The 15,204-nt window shown below is 33.0% G+C and overlaps 1 protein-coding gene across 13 annotated transcripts in view; it reads right to left on the bottom strand.

Annotated features, from left to right (window-relative positions):
- The window catches only part of CHD9 (chromodomain helicase DNA binding protein 9), a 226,719-nt gene that overhangs the window by 70,179 nt on the left and 141,336 nt on the right, over positions 1-15,204 (bottom strand). For all 13 annotated transcript variants that reach the window (XM_087420261.1, XM_087420262.1, XM_087420263.1 and 10 more), the window contains 7 exons: positions 13,989-14,135; positions 12,963-13,031; positions 12,824-12,879; positions 12,022-12,139; positions 9,111-9,197; positions 8,744-8,881; positions 2,925-3,046 (listed from right to left, as the gene is read on the bottom strand). In XM_087420261.1, the coding sequence (XP_087276387.1) occupies positions 2,925-3,046; positions 8,744-8,881; positions 9,111-9,197; positions 12,022-12,139; positions 12,824-12,879; positions 12,963-13,031; positions 13,989-14,135 (737 nt within the window). The remainder of the gene's footprint in view (positions 1-2,924; positions 3,047-8,743; positions 8,882-9,110; positions 9,198-12,021; positions 12,140-12,823; positions 12,880-12,962; positions 13,032-13,988; positions 14,136-15,204) is intronic.

Consider the following 15,204-nt stretch of genomic DNA (forward strand, 5'->3'; position numbering starts at 1 on the left):
AATAAAGCACTAGTTTTCAACTTTGGCTGTGCATTAGAAGAACCTACAAAGTTTGAAAGAAACACAGATCCCAGGGCCCTCCTCTATACATTCTGATTCAATGTGTTCATACACATTGGATAAAACGATAAAAGCAGTTGTAATTTTTTAAAAACATTCCACAGATGATTATGATATATGGCTAGTAAAGAATCATCAGTATTAAGTTTACTATGGAAGCTCAGAGGAGTAAGCATCCAACTCCGGCTAGAAGAGATGAGAGAAGAGAAGACCTCCTTCAGAGAGGTCAGTAATGAGTAGGATTTTGCCAGAGGGCACAGCAAAGGAGGAGATGTGTAAAGAACACGATCAACTGGGAGACCATGAGTTGTTTAATATGGTTTTGAGGGAAGAGTAAAGGGAGAGGATATTACTAAGATAAACGGGGCTCATAAATAAAGAAGGTTAGACATCATTCTGTTATGCAATGGGAGTCACTGAAAATTTTTAAAGAAACCTGATGAGATTAAGTTTGTATTTTGAAGTTTACTCTGGTACCATTGTGGATATTAGAAGGTGAGGTAACTAGAAGTTGGGACATTAATTTGGAAGATACCACAAGGATGCAGGAAAGAATGGTGGACTCTGGACTAAAGGAGGAAGGACTAAGAAAAGAGAACTGATTCCAAAGTTAATTATGAGTTAAAATTATGAGTTATTCAGGAAGCATTTATTAAATACCTTCTATATCGTAGCGACAGTATGAGAAGATGGCATATAAAAGAAATAGAACATGTTCTCTGCCTTCTAGGGGCTTGTATCTATTAGAGAAGTAGTCATGCGAGTAAATAAATTAATAGTCCAATTTGGACCTAGTGACCAACCAGATATATGGGGTGTAGAATGACAGCCAGATTTCAGTTTGGATGACTAAATGAACTGTGCTATTCTTAACCAAGATGCAAAATATAGAGGAAGAACAGATTTGGTATGGAGGAAACAGGAAATGACAAGGTTAATTTTGAATCTGTTGTGTTTACAGAATTGTTGAAAAAGACATTAAGGTAGCAAGAGGTAAAGAGAAACATGGGCTTGGAGTTCAAGGCCTTAGTTAGAGATAAAAGTCTGAGATCGTTGGAATATTATTGATAAGTGAAGGCACAGGGGAGTGTAGACTATGGCTTAGGGAGAACAAACATGCAATATGAGAAGAGAACAAAAGACAGATCTATGGGCAAGAAAAAACAACACAGAAAGGGCAGGCAGAGGAAGAAGAACCAGCAAAGACTATTGAAAGGAACAGACACAGAGGTACTAGAGAGCTAGGAGAGAGTCACATTGTGGAAGCTGTTGGGGTTGAGAATGTGGGAAAAGTTTAAAAAAGGAAGGAATAGCAACTACTATTCAATGCAGCAAAGACAGCAAATTAGGGCTGAAAAACATCCCATGAATTAGAAAATTAAAGAGTTTCAGAGATGATACAAACTCAAAATCCAAGCAACAGGTTTAAAGAAAACCGGAGATGAGGAAACAGGAAGAGCTTGTGCAGGCTACTCTTCCTAGATATTTGCCTAGGAAGTTACAAAGAGGGCTTAAGGTAGCTAGACGGAAAAGCAAAGCCAAGAAGATTTATCCTTCTCTTTTTTATTTTTACAGATAGGTTAAATCCAAATTTGTTCACAGACTGAAGGGACAGCACTAGTCTTAAGAGATGGCTTGAAGATATAAGAGAAGGATGATACCTGATTGAAGTGAGGTTCTGAAAAGATTGGATGAGATCCATGTCAAGAACTGAGGTGGTAGCATTAGTCTTGGTCCTGGGGAGGGACCTCTTAACTTCTGATACATGAGGATAGAGGTAAGAATAGCTAAGGATGGAGATAGCATTTGTAGGTTTGGGTGTGAAGGCAGGCAAGAATTTGAACGAGTTTACCTACTGGCCCCTAGGCTTCTCTAAGAAGCAGTCATATACAGAGAGTGATGGGGGTAGGGTTGTGATCCAGGGTTTGAGGAAAGTGGTGAAAGTTTAAAATAAGCAATGTAGGGAATGAAGAAGCAAAATGATGAGAAAAGTAAAATAACATTTTGTTAACTATTCTACCTGGAAGTTCTCTTGGGAAAAATGATGATCAATATTTAGAAAACATAAACCAGGGTAAAGAGCACTGCATGGAATAACAGGTCCCCCTAACTCCGCGTGACTGAGTCTCATGACTCACCATTGCTAAGTGTAACAACTCAAAAGAATAATGTGAGAAGTAAAAACACAGAAAAATGATTCTGAATAAAAGTGTCATCTAATTTTGCTGTCATTATTAATAATAGTGCCTTCATTTGCTCTTTTGTATACATTTCCTTCTCAATCATGGTACCATTTTTTACTTTTTTTGCAACTATCTTTTCATCTCAATAAAAAAAAATGAGATAATGTTCCATAAAGCATTTTGAACTTGGAAAATAAATAATTAGTAAAAGGGGTAATTCATTACTTGGTTCTTATATTTTGTATTCTATTCTTCATCGATTACTGACAATCTGCTTCTTTTAAGACTTAAATTAAATAACAGAGACCTATCTAATTCTTGCAGATGTAACTGCTCATACCTTACTAACTAGATTCAATTATTGGCAGACAGTATGTACTATAAGTTGATAAGTTGAAAAACATTCTGTAACATAGCAGATGTTTCATGATGTTATTAAGAAAGGTATTTCAAATTTAGTTGTTAATCAACCTATCAATTTTCTTCTATTCTGATTGGTACACATTTAAAGGAAGTAAGAGTAGTCAAAATCCTAAATTATAATTTACGTATCTTCCTGAGATAACCTCGCTTTCAATAATGAAGACTCCATGACAGTAATAATATAGCAACATCAGTGCCTATTTTATTTAACATATTTTGGCACATATAAAATTTCTTCTGTTAAGATACACTACATACCTATTGTACCAATTGAACAAGAGCCAGTTGAGTCCTTCCAGTTGATATTCCCTGAGTTGATTGCCATTTTTATAGTCCCTGGATTGATCTATTTTTTTCCAAATATTAGAGGGTGGACGATCCTTTGTGGAAAAACAAAGAATGAATGATGTATTTCAGATTTTAAAATCTTCCATACATCTCATATATGGTAAAAACACTGCTTTTAAAATAATCATAGAAGCATAACATTATATGGAGTCATGATGAAATCATACCAAATATCAGAAGACCAAATTAGTTCCACACAAACTCTTCCAGAAAATTGAAGAGGAAGGCATATGCCCCAACTCATTCTATGAAGCCCTGATACCAAAATCAGACAAAGACATTTCTACAGACCAATATCTCTCATGAACAGAGATGCAAAAATTCATAACAAAACTTTAGCAAATGGAATCTAACAACATATAAAAATGGTAATACATCATGACCAAGTGGGGTTTTTGCCAGGAATGGAAGGTGGGTTTAAATTTGAAAATTAATCAATGTTGATCAACAAACTAAAAACCAAAAATATGATATTCTCAACAGAAGGAGAAAAGGGATGTGAAAAATCCAAAATCTATTCTAATAAAAACACACCAAGTTTTGAACAGAAGGGAACTTCCTCAACTTGATAAGATTTTTTAATGAAAAAGCCAAAGCTAACATCATATGTAATGGTGAACGACTGAATGCTTTCTCCCTAAGATTAGGAAAAGGCAAAGATGTCCACTGTAATCACTTCTATTCAGCATTGTACTGCAGGTTCTAACAAGTGCAATCAAGCAAGAAAAAGAAATAAAAGTCATCAAGGTTGGAAAGGAAAAAGTAAAACTACCTTAATTCATATTAGAAATGATTTATCTATGCAGAAAATACTGTGAAATCTACAAAAAGGATAAAACTAAGGAGTGATTTTAGCAAGGTTCCATGACACAAGATCAGTATACAGAAAACTATATTTTATACTATTGCAACAATTATAAATAAATTAAAAAAAATACCACTTATAATAGCATCCAAAATACGAAATATTTAGGAATAAATCTGACAAAAGTTTTGTGAGACTGGTATATTTAAAACTATAAAACACTGCTGAGAGAAATTAAAGAAGACCTAAATAAATGTAAACATATATCATATTCATAGCTTTAAAGAGTCAACACTGTTATTAATTCTTCTCAAATTGAACAGATTCAACATAATCCAACCAAAATCCCAGTAATGTTTTGTACAAACTAACATGCTGATTCCAAAACTATATGGAAATGCAAAAGATCAGAAATATCCAAAACAATTTTGAAAAAGAAGAATAAAATTGGAGGATTTATACTGACCAATATCAAGACTTGTAAAAGTTACAGAATCAAGACTGTGTAGAATTGGTGTAAAGATAAAAAACAGATTAGTGGAATAGAACTGAACAAAATTCATCCACATATATTAAGTCAACTGATTTCTGACAAAGTCAGAAAGGCAATTCAGGGGGGTAAAGATAGTTTTTTCAAAAAATGGTGCTAGAACAATTAGATACCCATGGGCAAAAAATGAACTTGGATCCATACATTGTGCTATATATAAAAATTAACACAAAATGGATCACAGACCTAAAGAGTTACCTAAAACTACAAAATTTCTAGAAAAAAACAAAGGTGAAAAATCTTTGTGAACTTGGGTTATGTAAAGATTTCTTAGATATAAGGCCAAAAGTATGATCCATAAGGAAAAAATAGACAAACAATCAAAATTAGAAACTTTTGCTCTTTGAGAGACTTTGTTAAGATGGTGTAAAGATAAGCCACAGACTTGGAGAAAACATTTGCAATCACATATCTGATAAAGGACTTGTACTCGAATATATAAACAATTCTTAAAGCTCAATAATAAAAAAACAAACAAGGCTATAAAAAAATGGGCAAAATATTTGAATAGGCACTTTATTAAAGATATACTAATGGCAAATAAGCTCATGAAAAGATGCTCAACATCATTAGTCATTAGGAAATGCAAATTAAAACAATATCATACCATTACACACGTATTAGAATTGCTAAGATTGAAAAGACTGATCATACCAAGTGTTGACAAGAATGTGAAGCAACCAGAACTCTTATACACTGCTAGTGGGAATGTGGTATGGTATGACTAACTGGAAAAAAGTTTGACAGTTTCTTAAAAAGGTAAACATACAACTACCACATGACCCAGCCATTTTACTCACAGGTATTTACTCAACAGAAATGAAAGCACATGTCTAGACAAAGACTTGTATACTAATGTTCATAGTAGCTTTATTTCTAATAGCCAATACAAATATTGGTCAACAGGTAAATGGATAAACAAATTGCAAGATACTACATTACAACAGAATACTACTCAGTAATGAAAAGGAATGAACTCTTGATACATGCAACATTAATCTCAAAATAATTATGCTGCATGAAAGAAGCCATGCAAAAAAGAGCATATATAGTCTATTTATAGAAAACTATAGAAAACTTAAAATAATGGATAGTGACATCAAGAAGATGGTAGTTGCCTGGGGATGGGTAAGGAAAATTTGGGAAGGAAGGTTTACAAACGGGCATAAGAAAACTTTTGGAAGTTATAGATAGTTTATTACCTTGATTATGGTGATGGTTTCATGTCAAAACTTATCAAATTGTACACTTTAAATATGTGCAGTTTTTAAAATTGTATGTCATTTCAACCTCAATAAATCTATCTTTAAAAAGGATGATATAGCTGGGTCTGGTTCAAGAGAGCAACGTAAGAGGATCCGGAACTCACTTCTTGCCACAGATACATTGAATCTACAGTTACATACAGAACAATTACCTCTGAAAGCAACCCAAAAACTAGCTGAGAGACTCCTACACATCAGGAAAATGAGAAAAAACCCACATTGAGAAGAGTAGGAGAGGTTGAGATACCATCTCTCCATAAATCCAGCCCCCAGCATGGCAACTCACAATTGGGAGGGAACTCACAACCCTGAACTTCTCCCTGTGGAGTGGAGGGTTTGAAGGCCACATCTGGCACCTCAACTTTTAAGACATGCACCTGAGAGATGAGCCCCCAAAACATCTAGCTTTGAAAACCAATAGGGCTTGCATCCACAAGACCCACAAGGATACAGCAAACTGAGAAACAGTTCTTAAAGGGCTTAAGCAGACTCACATGGCTACAACCCTGGCAACTAGCGCAGAGGCAGGTAACTATAAAGGATGATGTGTATCAAATTTTCTTTCATATATTTATATCTACCATACATCTCTAATCCACTTTTGATATTCATGGTACAAAGTATTTTTTGCAAAATAAATCTAGAAGCATAATACTGTATGTAAAAAAAATTTATTCATTTACAGATATATTTATTAAAATACAATTTTTCTTCCTTAGCAATAAAAAGCTCTGCAATGAATTTATTCTGGACAGCTAAGACATAAACTTTCTGAAGATTGCTGGATAGGTGGAGAAATAACCTTATCGTAGCCCCAAATCAGCAGGGTCCAGGTGTCAGCAGGATAAATAAGTTTCTGAGAAACAAGCAAAAGGTTTCCTATTGTCTTCCACTTTTAAATGATATTATACTGTTACTAATCAACAAAATTACACCTCTAAAAATTATCAGGATGATCAGGGTCAGTGCATGGTAATTATGAATGAAGAACAAAATAGGCTACTGAAAACAGAACTGGTTATTAAAGCCATGCTGCTACTCAATGCAATTAGGGTTTACTAAAGAAAATATTTCTTAAAAGGTAGCCAATGGACTTTTAAAATAATTACCACATAATATTTCTTTAATTATTGCTTAAAATAATTTCCATATAAAATCATATTTTCCATAATTTTCTTTTCAGTTACCCAATCACTATTAATATTTCATTAGTTTGGGAAGGGAAGAAATTTCATTTCCAGAATCTCTAAAAATCCTTTACATGTTTTATACACTATTTTATTTAATAATAATAGACTGGCAAAAAAATCACTTACCTCCTACGTTATTTAACTATGACAGACTAGCGCTGTTGTCAACCTGATTTTATATTAATTAAAGAAATTAACTCTACTGGCTGAGCCCCCTTTACCTACACTATATAGTAAGGCAGTGGTTTTTCCCCATCATGTTCATGATCGCCTGTTTAAAAACATATGCCTGGGATCCACTCAGATATTCTGATTCTGGAGGCAGGAAATAGGGACTAGGCGTCTCTAATTTTTGAAAAGTTCCAAAATTCTGATTCTGATATGTACCTCTGACTGAGACTCACTGATCTAAAGAAATAGCTTACTTGATCATGCTAAGGATCAGGTTACCACTGAGGTATAGCCCCCAATTCCAAAAAGAAAATCTTTCCCTTTCACAACATCCCTTGACCCACTCCTCTCTGAACTAGTTAAACAATTTTGTTTCCTGGTTCAAGGAAAGGCATTTAGAAGTCAAAAATGAATGGAGGTGAGCTGCTGTTCTCTTGGTAATAAATTACAGATATTACTGGAAGATAAATTAAGACGACTAGAAAATAAGAAGACTAGGAAAAAATTATTATAAAAACCATGTGATCTCTTCCACAGAACAATTAATTCATTTGTTCCTGTCTTTACATGTATAAACTCCCTCTTTGTGAAGTAAGAAATTTCTATGACTAAACTATACTTGAAAGAGGACAGGCTAAGATATTTAATAAAATCATCTCTGATGTGAATTTCTTTTGGTTGGCTCCCAAAACTAGATTCACATGACAATAATCCCATGTTTCAAAGAAATGAAAGTAAAAAATTATATAATTATTAGCAATATCACAACTTGCCATAGCCTTCTAGAATTCTAGTTTCTCTACTAGAAAAGTCAATAACCTCCTCAAGTCTTTTTTTTTTGAGCAGGGAAGAACTACGCATGTAGTCAATAAGAAATCAGTGTACCTAATTTACGGAGGGCTTTAACAACATTCTATACAAAAGGTTCTTCTAAAAATAAAGCTACTATGGAAGTAGATAACTATTTAGTTACGCAGAAATAACTGGTTTACAGAAAAGGAGGAGAAGGTGGATATAGTATGGATTTTTCTGTGACAGAGAATTAATAACTCTACTTAGAACTAAAACTGATATTCTTGATATTTTTATAAATGACCTGAGAGAAACGGTAGTGGGAAACTTTTAAATTCAAAGATGAGATATAAGTGTTTGCAACTTTTCTGAAGGGAAATCTGGAAGGAAATACTCATTAAAATTTTAAATGCACATATGCTCTGACCAAGCAATTACACTTCTGATTTATCTTACAGAAACTTGTACAAGGGGCCTCAATGTTCAATGTAGCATTGTTTATAATAGCAAAAAACTGGAGTATCCACTAATGGACGAATAGTTAAATTAACATACGTATGATACTACGTAGCAGTTAAAAAAATACAGTATTAACTGTATAGCAAAGACTAAATTAAAAATTCAGGGGCCAACCCAGTGGCATAGCAGTTAAGTTTGCACCTTCTGCTTCAGAGGCCTGGGGTTTGCTGGTTTGGATCCTGGGTGCAGATCTATAGTCACCGCTCATCAAGCCATGCTGAGGCGGCGTCCCACACAGAAGAGGTACAACTCTAAAACTATGATATACAACTATGTACTGGGGCTTTGGAGAGAAAAAAGAAAAAGAGGAAGATTGGTAACAGATGTTAGCACAGGGCTAGTCTTCCTCAAAAAAAAAAAATTTTTCAAAGATTACATTAACCTGCTGAATTAAGAAGTGCTAAGATTTTATAAAGTTGTCCAAGACATGTTCTTACCAAATGTCTCGTGTCAGGCCTTGAAGCTTGCAATTGCTCAAACTCTTCTATTTTTGCTAGATCTACATCTTCTTTCAGTTCCCAAGTACTATCTTCATACGGCAATGAGCACCACTTTACTAAGTAGTAAATAACAGGCTGTAAAAAATTTTTTTTCATGTTATCATTTTGAAAAAGAATAGTAAGAAACAGCTTAAATTGAGAATCATTAGAAGTAGTTTAAATATACTAACTACATCAGTGAAAACCAATGAATCATTTTTTAGAGTTTTTAGGTCATTAACTTCAAAAAAATACTAAGTTTTAACATTTAGACAGTTTTAGGTTGTTCTTACTTACTTAAAAGATATTTTTACCAAATATTTACCTCACCAGTATCTTTATCTTCACAAAAAGAGACTTCTAACACTCTGTCTACTTCAACATAGTCTGGGTTAAATGGTTCTTCTTCCATCTAAAATTAAAAAGTTACTTAATTGATATTTGACAAAGACGTAGAAAGATAAAAGTGAGATAAAGACAAATTTACTAGCTATTCACTACAGAACAAACACGTTTGATTTCAATTAAATTTCCAATAAATGGAATATTTTCATTTTAATTTCCAAAAGGTATCTAGGATATTTTTCTATATTATGAATCACCCTGCTAAATATAATAAAACCAACCAAATAGCACTAAAAAATAAGGTACTCCAGACAATTAAGTTGCTCTAGAAGATATGTTCTTTAACAATTTCCTAAAAGCAGCCTGTGTACCTTTCTTTTGCTCTTTCCTCAAGTCAAACAGTTGAAGATCAATCACCCCACCTGTAGGCTCATCTCTCAGTTGTATCAAACACTCTATCTACTGATGGTTCCTGTGCTCAAGACCCACTTAGCCAGCTGAATGCAAACTCTTCATTTGAGCTACCTCAAACTCAACTGCACTCAGTTGAAGACTTACTCTTCAACCTACACTTCTTCCTGTATCTTCTAACTGGGTTAATGGTAGCACGGCACCCGGCACCCCCCCGGCCCTACTCCCAGTTACACAAGCCAGAAATGGAGAAGTCATTTTAGATTCCTTCTCTCTTTTATCTCCCACATCTAATGAGTCATCAATTCATACAGACTCTACTTTTAATTATAACTCAAATTGGTTCCTCCTTCCTCATTCTCACTGCCTTCTTACTTGGACCTTTGCAAATAATCTCCTAACTAGTACCCAACTACTGTTTTGCTTCCTTTTAATCCATTTTCACATCATCCCCCGAGTGATCTTTCTCAAACATAAATCGTACATATTGCTCCCTTGCTTCAAATCCTTCACTGACTCTACGCTGTTCGGGGATTAGGTCCCTCATATTACTTTTTTTTTGGGATGAACAGGATCCTACCTTTTCCTTGAGCCTCATCTCCTAATGATTTGACACAGCTGTACCCCAGACTTCATGCTCCAGAAGTACAAAAACACATGCCTTTCAAACTCCATGTTCTATCACGCCCCTATGTTTTTACACTCCTTCTTCTCTCCTCTGAATAGATTGCTGTTCCTTCTCTTGTCTGCTTGGCCGATTCCTACTCATTCCGGAAAACCTTACTTTCAACAGCCTGTCTCACCTATCTTTGCTGCCTCTCCTCCTCTGCTTAACCTCTAAATGTTGTAGTACTCCATTGCTCTGCCTTTAGTTCTCTTCTGTATCTTAAACCTTTCCTGAGTGGTATTATCATTTCCATGTTTTTATATAGGACACACTTGGTAACAAAGAGCACTGCCTAGCACCAGCATTGTATAAGGTGGTACTTCAGGAAAATCTGCATAACTCCAATTTATGTTGTACATGAGTCAAGTGAGAAAAATTAGTCTTTGTGAATATTTAGATTAACAGTTAAGTACTTCTAAAATCTTCAGCTCATTGGAAACTTCTATATCAGAGTGAGGAGGCAAGAAATTTTTGAGGACGTCCCAGCACCCATAAACTGATAGGTCATTAGAATCAACAAATTTTTGAAGTAGATTTTATAATTACAAAAGAAATACAGTGATAGTGACTTCCTGGTGGAAAAACCTGCCAGATACCACTATAAGGTAATGATTTAAATTAATACCACCAGTAATGGGGCAAATAGGTATCATGTACCTCCTGATATGATTCACTGAGAAGGATACAGCAGCATTTCTGCAATATTCTTTTAAAAAATGAATGACCTGAATCCTGAGGAAACATCAGACAATCCCAAATTTAGGGACATACAATCTACAAAATAAACCACCTATACTCTTACAAAATGTCCAAGTAATGAAAAACAGAGCGAGACTGATTTAAAGGAGACCTGACAACTAAACGCAACATGTGATGCTGCATTGGATTCTGGACCAGAACAAACATGCACAATTTTTGCTATGAAAATACTAGTAGAACAATTAGTGAAATATGAATAAAGTCTGTAGATGAGATAATAATACTACATCAATGTTAATTGTTCTATTATTGTGTAAGAGAATGTTTTTAGAAAATAAATACTGAAGTATTTGCAACTTACTTTCAAACGGTTTAGAAAAACATATATGGGCATGGGAGAGAGGCAGAGAGAAAGAGAGAGGGGCAGGTGGGCAGAGGCAAAAGGGAGAATGAATATGAATGATAAAGCAAACAGGGTAAAATGTTGACATTTAGAGAATCTAGTTAAAATACCTGTGAAATTCGTTGTACTATTTTTGCAACTTTGTTAAAAATAAAAAGTCTAAATATTTTTCAAACTAAAAAGCTAAAAAAAATTTAGATAAATCTGAAACTGCTCTACAATGTCTATTAGAAGAAAAAAGAAAAATATTTAGAGTAGGAAAGGACATCAGACTAATTAGTGAGGCCTAGAAAGATAAATGAACAATATTTTGTTCATACACACACAAAACTGGTATAGAAAATATGCAACATACTTCATGCACTGAAAAATCTTATTTTCCATTTATTTGCTACATTACCATTTCCATTACTTGAATAATTTTGCTGATAAAACTCTGAGATATTAACACACTCATTCAACTCTAAGTATTGAAATACATACTAATTAAAAAATACAAGAGTTATCTACCACTCTGAATTATTAGTGCCTACTTCAGCTAGTTTCCAAGCTAAAATTGGGAAAAGAAAATTCCTATATGTAGACAGCATTTGTATTCAAATATCAAAGTTGGAAGCCTAAGAAATAAAATGAATAATACTTAAATTTTTTGTACATAATACTGTATGTGTTCAGAGTTCAACACAAAATAGTCTCATTAATTTTTCTTACGTCTGCAAAAAAATGTGCTCTTTGTGCTTGTCTCAATTTGAATCGTTTGATTTTCTGCTGGATCCTTTTATCTTTCAAAAGCTGCTGTTCTGTGGCCCACTCACAGTGAAGATAGGAGCTAAAATTTTTATAAAAATGATATATTAGAATCATATAGGAAACCATTTTTTAGTTTGTTTAGATTTATTTTTAATCATAGCATCCAATACAAAATATTACCTTCAACTTTACAAATAGGTAATTCACCATTTAATGTCAATAGACTCCATATAATTTCTAAAATAAAGCCATTGTGATTACTATATCCTAAGAAGATTGTAGTCTAATGGTCTGCAATTTGCCACACAGAAACAAAATGGTAAACCGAATCATAAGGGTTACAAGATATGATTTATCGTTTATTTCTTCATTGTAATAGTTTTGTTATGATCAGAAAGCTAACTTGTTTTGAAACCAATGTAATTTTATTTAAAACACTTTCTTTCACTGAAGTATAGGAAAAAGTTGAACAAAATCTGAAAAGTTCAACAATACAAATATAACAAATAATGTCTATAAATTTATAAAAGCATATTTTATAAAGATTCTTGCATTTGGGTGTTAATATTTTCTTAAAAAATTCAATTTTAACACGAAAAGTTTTCAAATAGTCTTCATTTTTACTGATTTTTAAGTTCATGCAATAATAAATAATAAAACACTAAAATGTAGACAAAATAAAATCATAATTTAACTTAATATATTTAAATATATTAATTTATATTTAACAGCTTTCTATTATTTTTATAACTCAAATACTTACTAATTCTTGTATTTTACAAAAAATTCTTCTGCATCAATCATCACTCCAGGTGATATCTAAGAAAATAAAATCAATAATTATGACTTTAATAATCAGGCTATGGAATAGAAAGTATAAAATGTAATGTACCATTACTTACTTCCTTTTTTACAATTCTAGAAGATAGTATTTTGTCCACAATTGCAGCATCTTCTTCACTTGGATTCTCCTATGGAGGTGAGGAAAGAAAATACGATGGCACATTCTGAATATTCCTTTAGTTGTCACTTTGTATGTTTATGAATACACTAAAATTCCACAAATATTTATTTAGCACACGTGCCAGGCACCATGTTAAACATTAGGAATACAAAAATGGAAAAAGAAACCATTGTTGTTATTGTCCTAGTCATCATATGCCGCATCATCATCATCATCATTGTAAACGTACTGTGCTTTTTAATGTGCTAGGCATTATTCTAAGCACTTTACATATATTAACTAATTTAATTCTTGTAACTACACTATGAGGTAGGTACTATTATTATCTCCATTTTACAGATTAGGAAGCTCAGGCATAGAGAAGATAAGTACTTGCCTAAGGTGTCAGAGATCACTCAGTTGGCAGACGAGTGGTTGGTTCACAATCCAGATAAAGGAGATTAAAACAATTATACAAATATTTAGGAAAGCATATGAAAAGACACAGAGGTGTGAAAACAAGGCAACTTGTTCATAAGGCCAGATGACTGAGTGCTTGTAGAGAAGTGGCAGAAGATAAGGTAAAAAAATCCATACAAAGGGCTTTATACACTGTGCTAAAAAGGCATCATTATTTTTGTAAGACTTAGGAAACTGTTAGAGGAGTTCTCAGTAGAAAAGTACTGTGATCAGGCTTGTAATTTAGATATATTCTGCAGATAAAATAGTTGGGAGAAGTTTCAAGAATACATATTAGGAGGTAGAAAATACAGTGGCAAATTGGATGAAGAAGCAAAGGAAAAAAGAGAGAGGATGAATCCCCAGGTTTCTGATCTTAATAACTAATGGTTCTATTAACTACAATACGGAATCCATGAGGAAAAGTTGGAGCAGGTTTTAGGAGGAAAGATAACGGAAGTGTTTCATTCTAAGGATTTATGTTTGTTTAAAATGTTTTGTAGTCATAATCCCAAATGTGTCTTACCACAAATAATTGTAAAGGCTGTTCACCAGGTAAAGGAACTGAATTCTTTTTTATTTTCATAGAGCCTTTAACTTCTTCTTCAGATTGTTTCCCTTCTGCATCTTCTGCATATTTTTTTCTTTTAATTTGTCGATTTGATCTTCTTTTCTGTAATGAACCAAAAGTATCATATTTATATAGTTTATTTTAAAGGAAAGATTTTAAAAATAATTACTCCTAGTGTGGCAATTTTATACATTAAATTTCCAAAATTGTATTCAACATTCATCTTTTCTCATTTTTCCTTTTAATTAAAGGAAGATTGTAATTTGCCCTTTGTCACAGGCTTACAATCTTTAGTTTTACTTCCTAAAGTTCCAAATAACAAAGATTAGTAATACCTTTATTACTTTCTTTAGAAACTGTTAAGAATAAAAAGATTTATTTTATTTAATTATTTCACACCTTGTGCAAAATATGTTTTATTAGTAATATCTTTACATTTTATTACTTTTCTTTATAAACTATTGTTAAGAAGAGTAAAAAGGTATCTGTTTTATTTAGCTATTTCACACCTTGGGCAACAAATATTTTAAACTATTAACACTTTCACAGTTTTTGCCCAAAACCTAAAAAGTACATCAGATGAATACTGGTTAAATAATTAATCAAGGGCAAAAAACTAGAAGAAGAAATTAAATAATATTTGCCACAAAACCTATGAACTTGTATTTAAAACAATATAAAACAAGATAATACAAAATGTTTTCAGAGTGTGTATATTATTTACACACTAAATAATAAAGTATTAAATCTACCAAATAATTAAATGTGAATGAAGGAGGAACTAGTGTTTTACTACCTTTACTAGCTTCCCTTAAAAATAAAGAACATCATTGTCATAAAAACAGAAGTAAGCCTTTTAAAAAGTATTGCCATGTAGTAACAATTTTAAATAATCTAAGTAATTTTACATCAGGTATCAAATACACATAGCTTTACTTACCTCCCTAAATATCTAATATTTGATGTTCCCACCATAAAAACAAAATCTCATATTGGCTTGAAAATTGCAAAGAATTTAGTTTTGCTGTTTTACACCTCCCCCAAATCTCGTGGGTGGAGGCATCTTGGTCAACTGTTCTATTGCTCAACATTTGGTAAATCTTTCCCTTCTTCCTTTTTCTACTCCATTTTCCTCTACATATTCAGTAACTCCCATCACATCCCCCCAAAA

Source organism: Ceratotherium simum, chromosome 30 (genome assembly GCF_057802395.1).
Source record: "Ceratotherium simum simum isolate JZ-2026a chromosome 30, ASM5780239v1, whole genome shotgun sequence".
Taxonomy (NCBI): domain Eukaryota; kingdom Metazoa; phylum Chordata; class Mammalia; order Perissodactyla; family Rhinocerotidae; genus Ceratotherium; species Ceratotherium simum.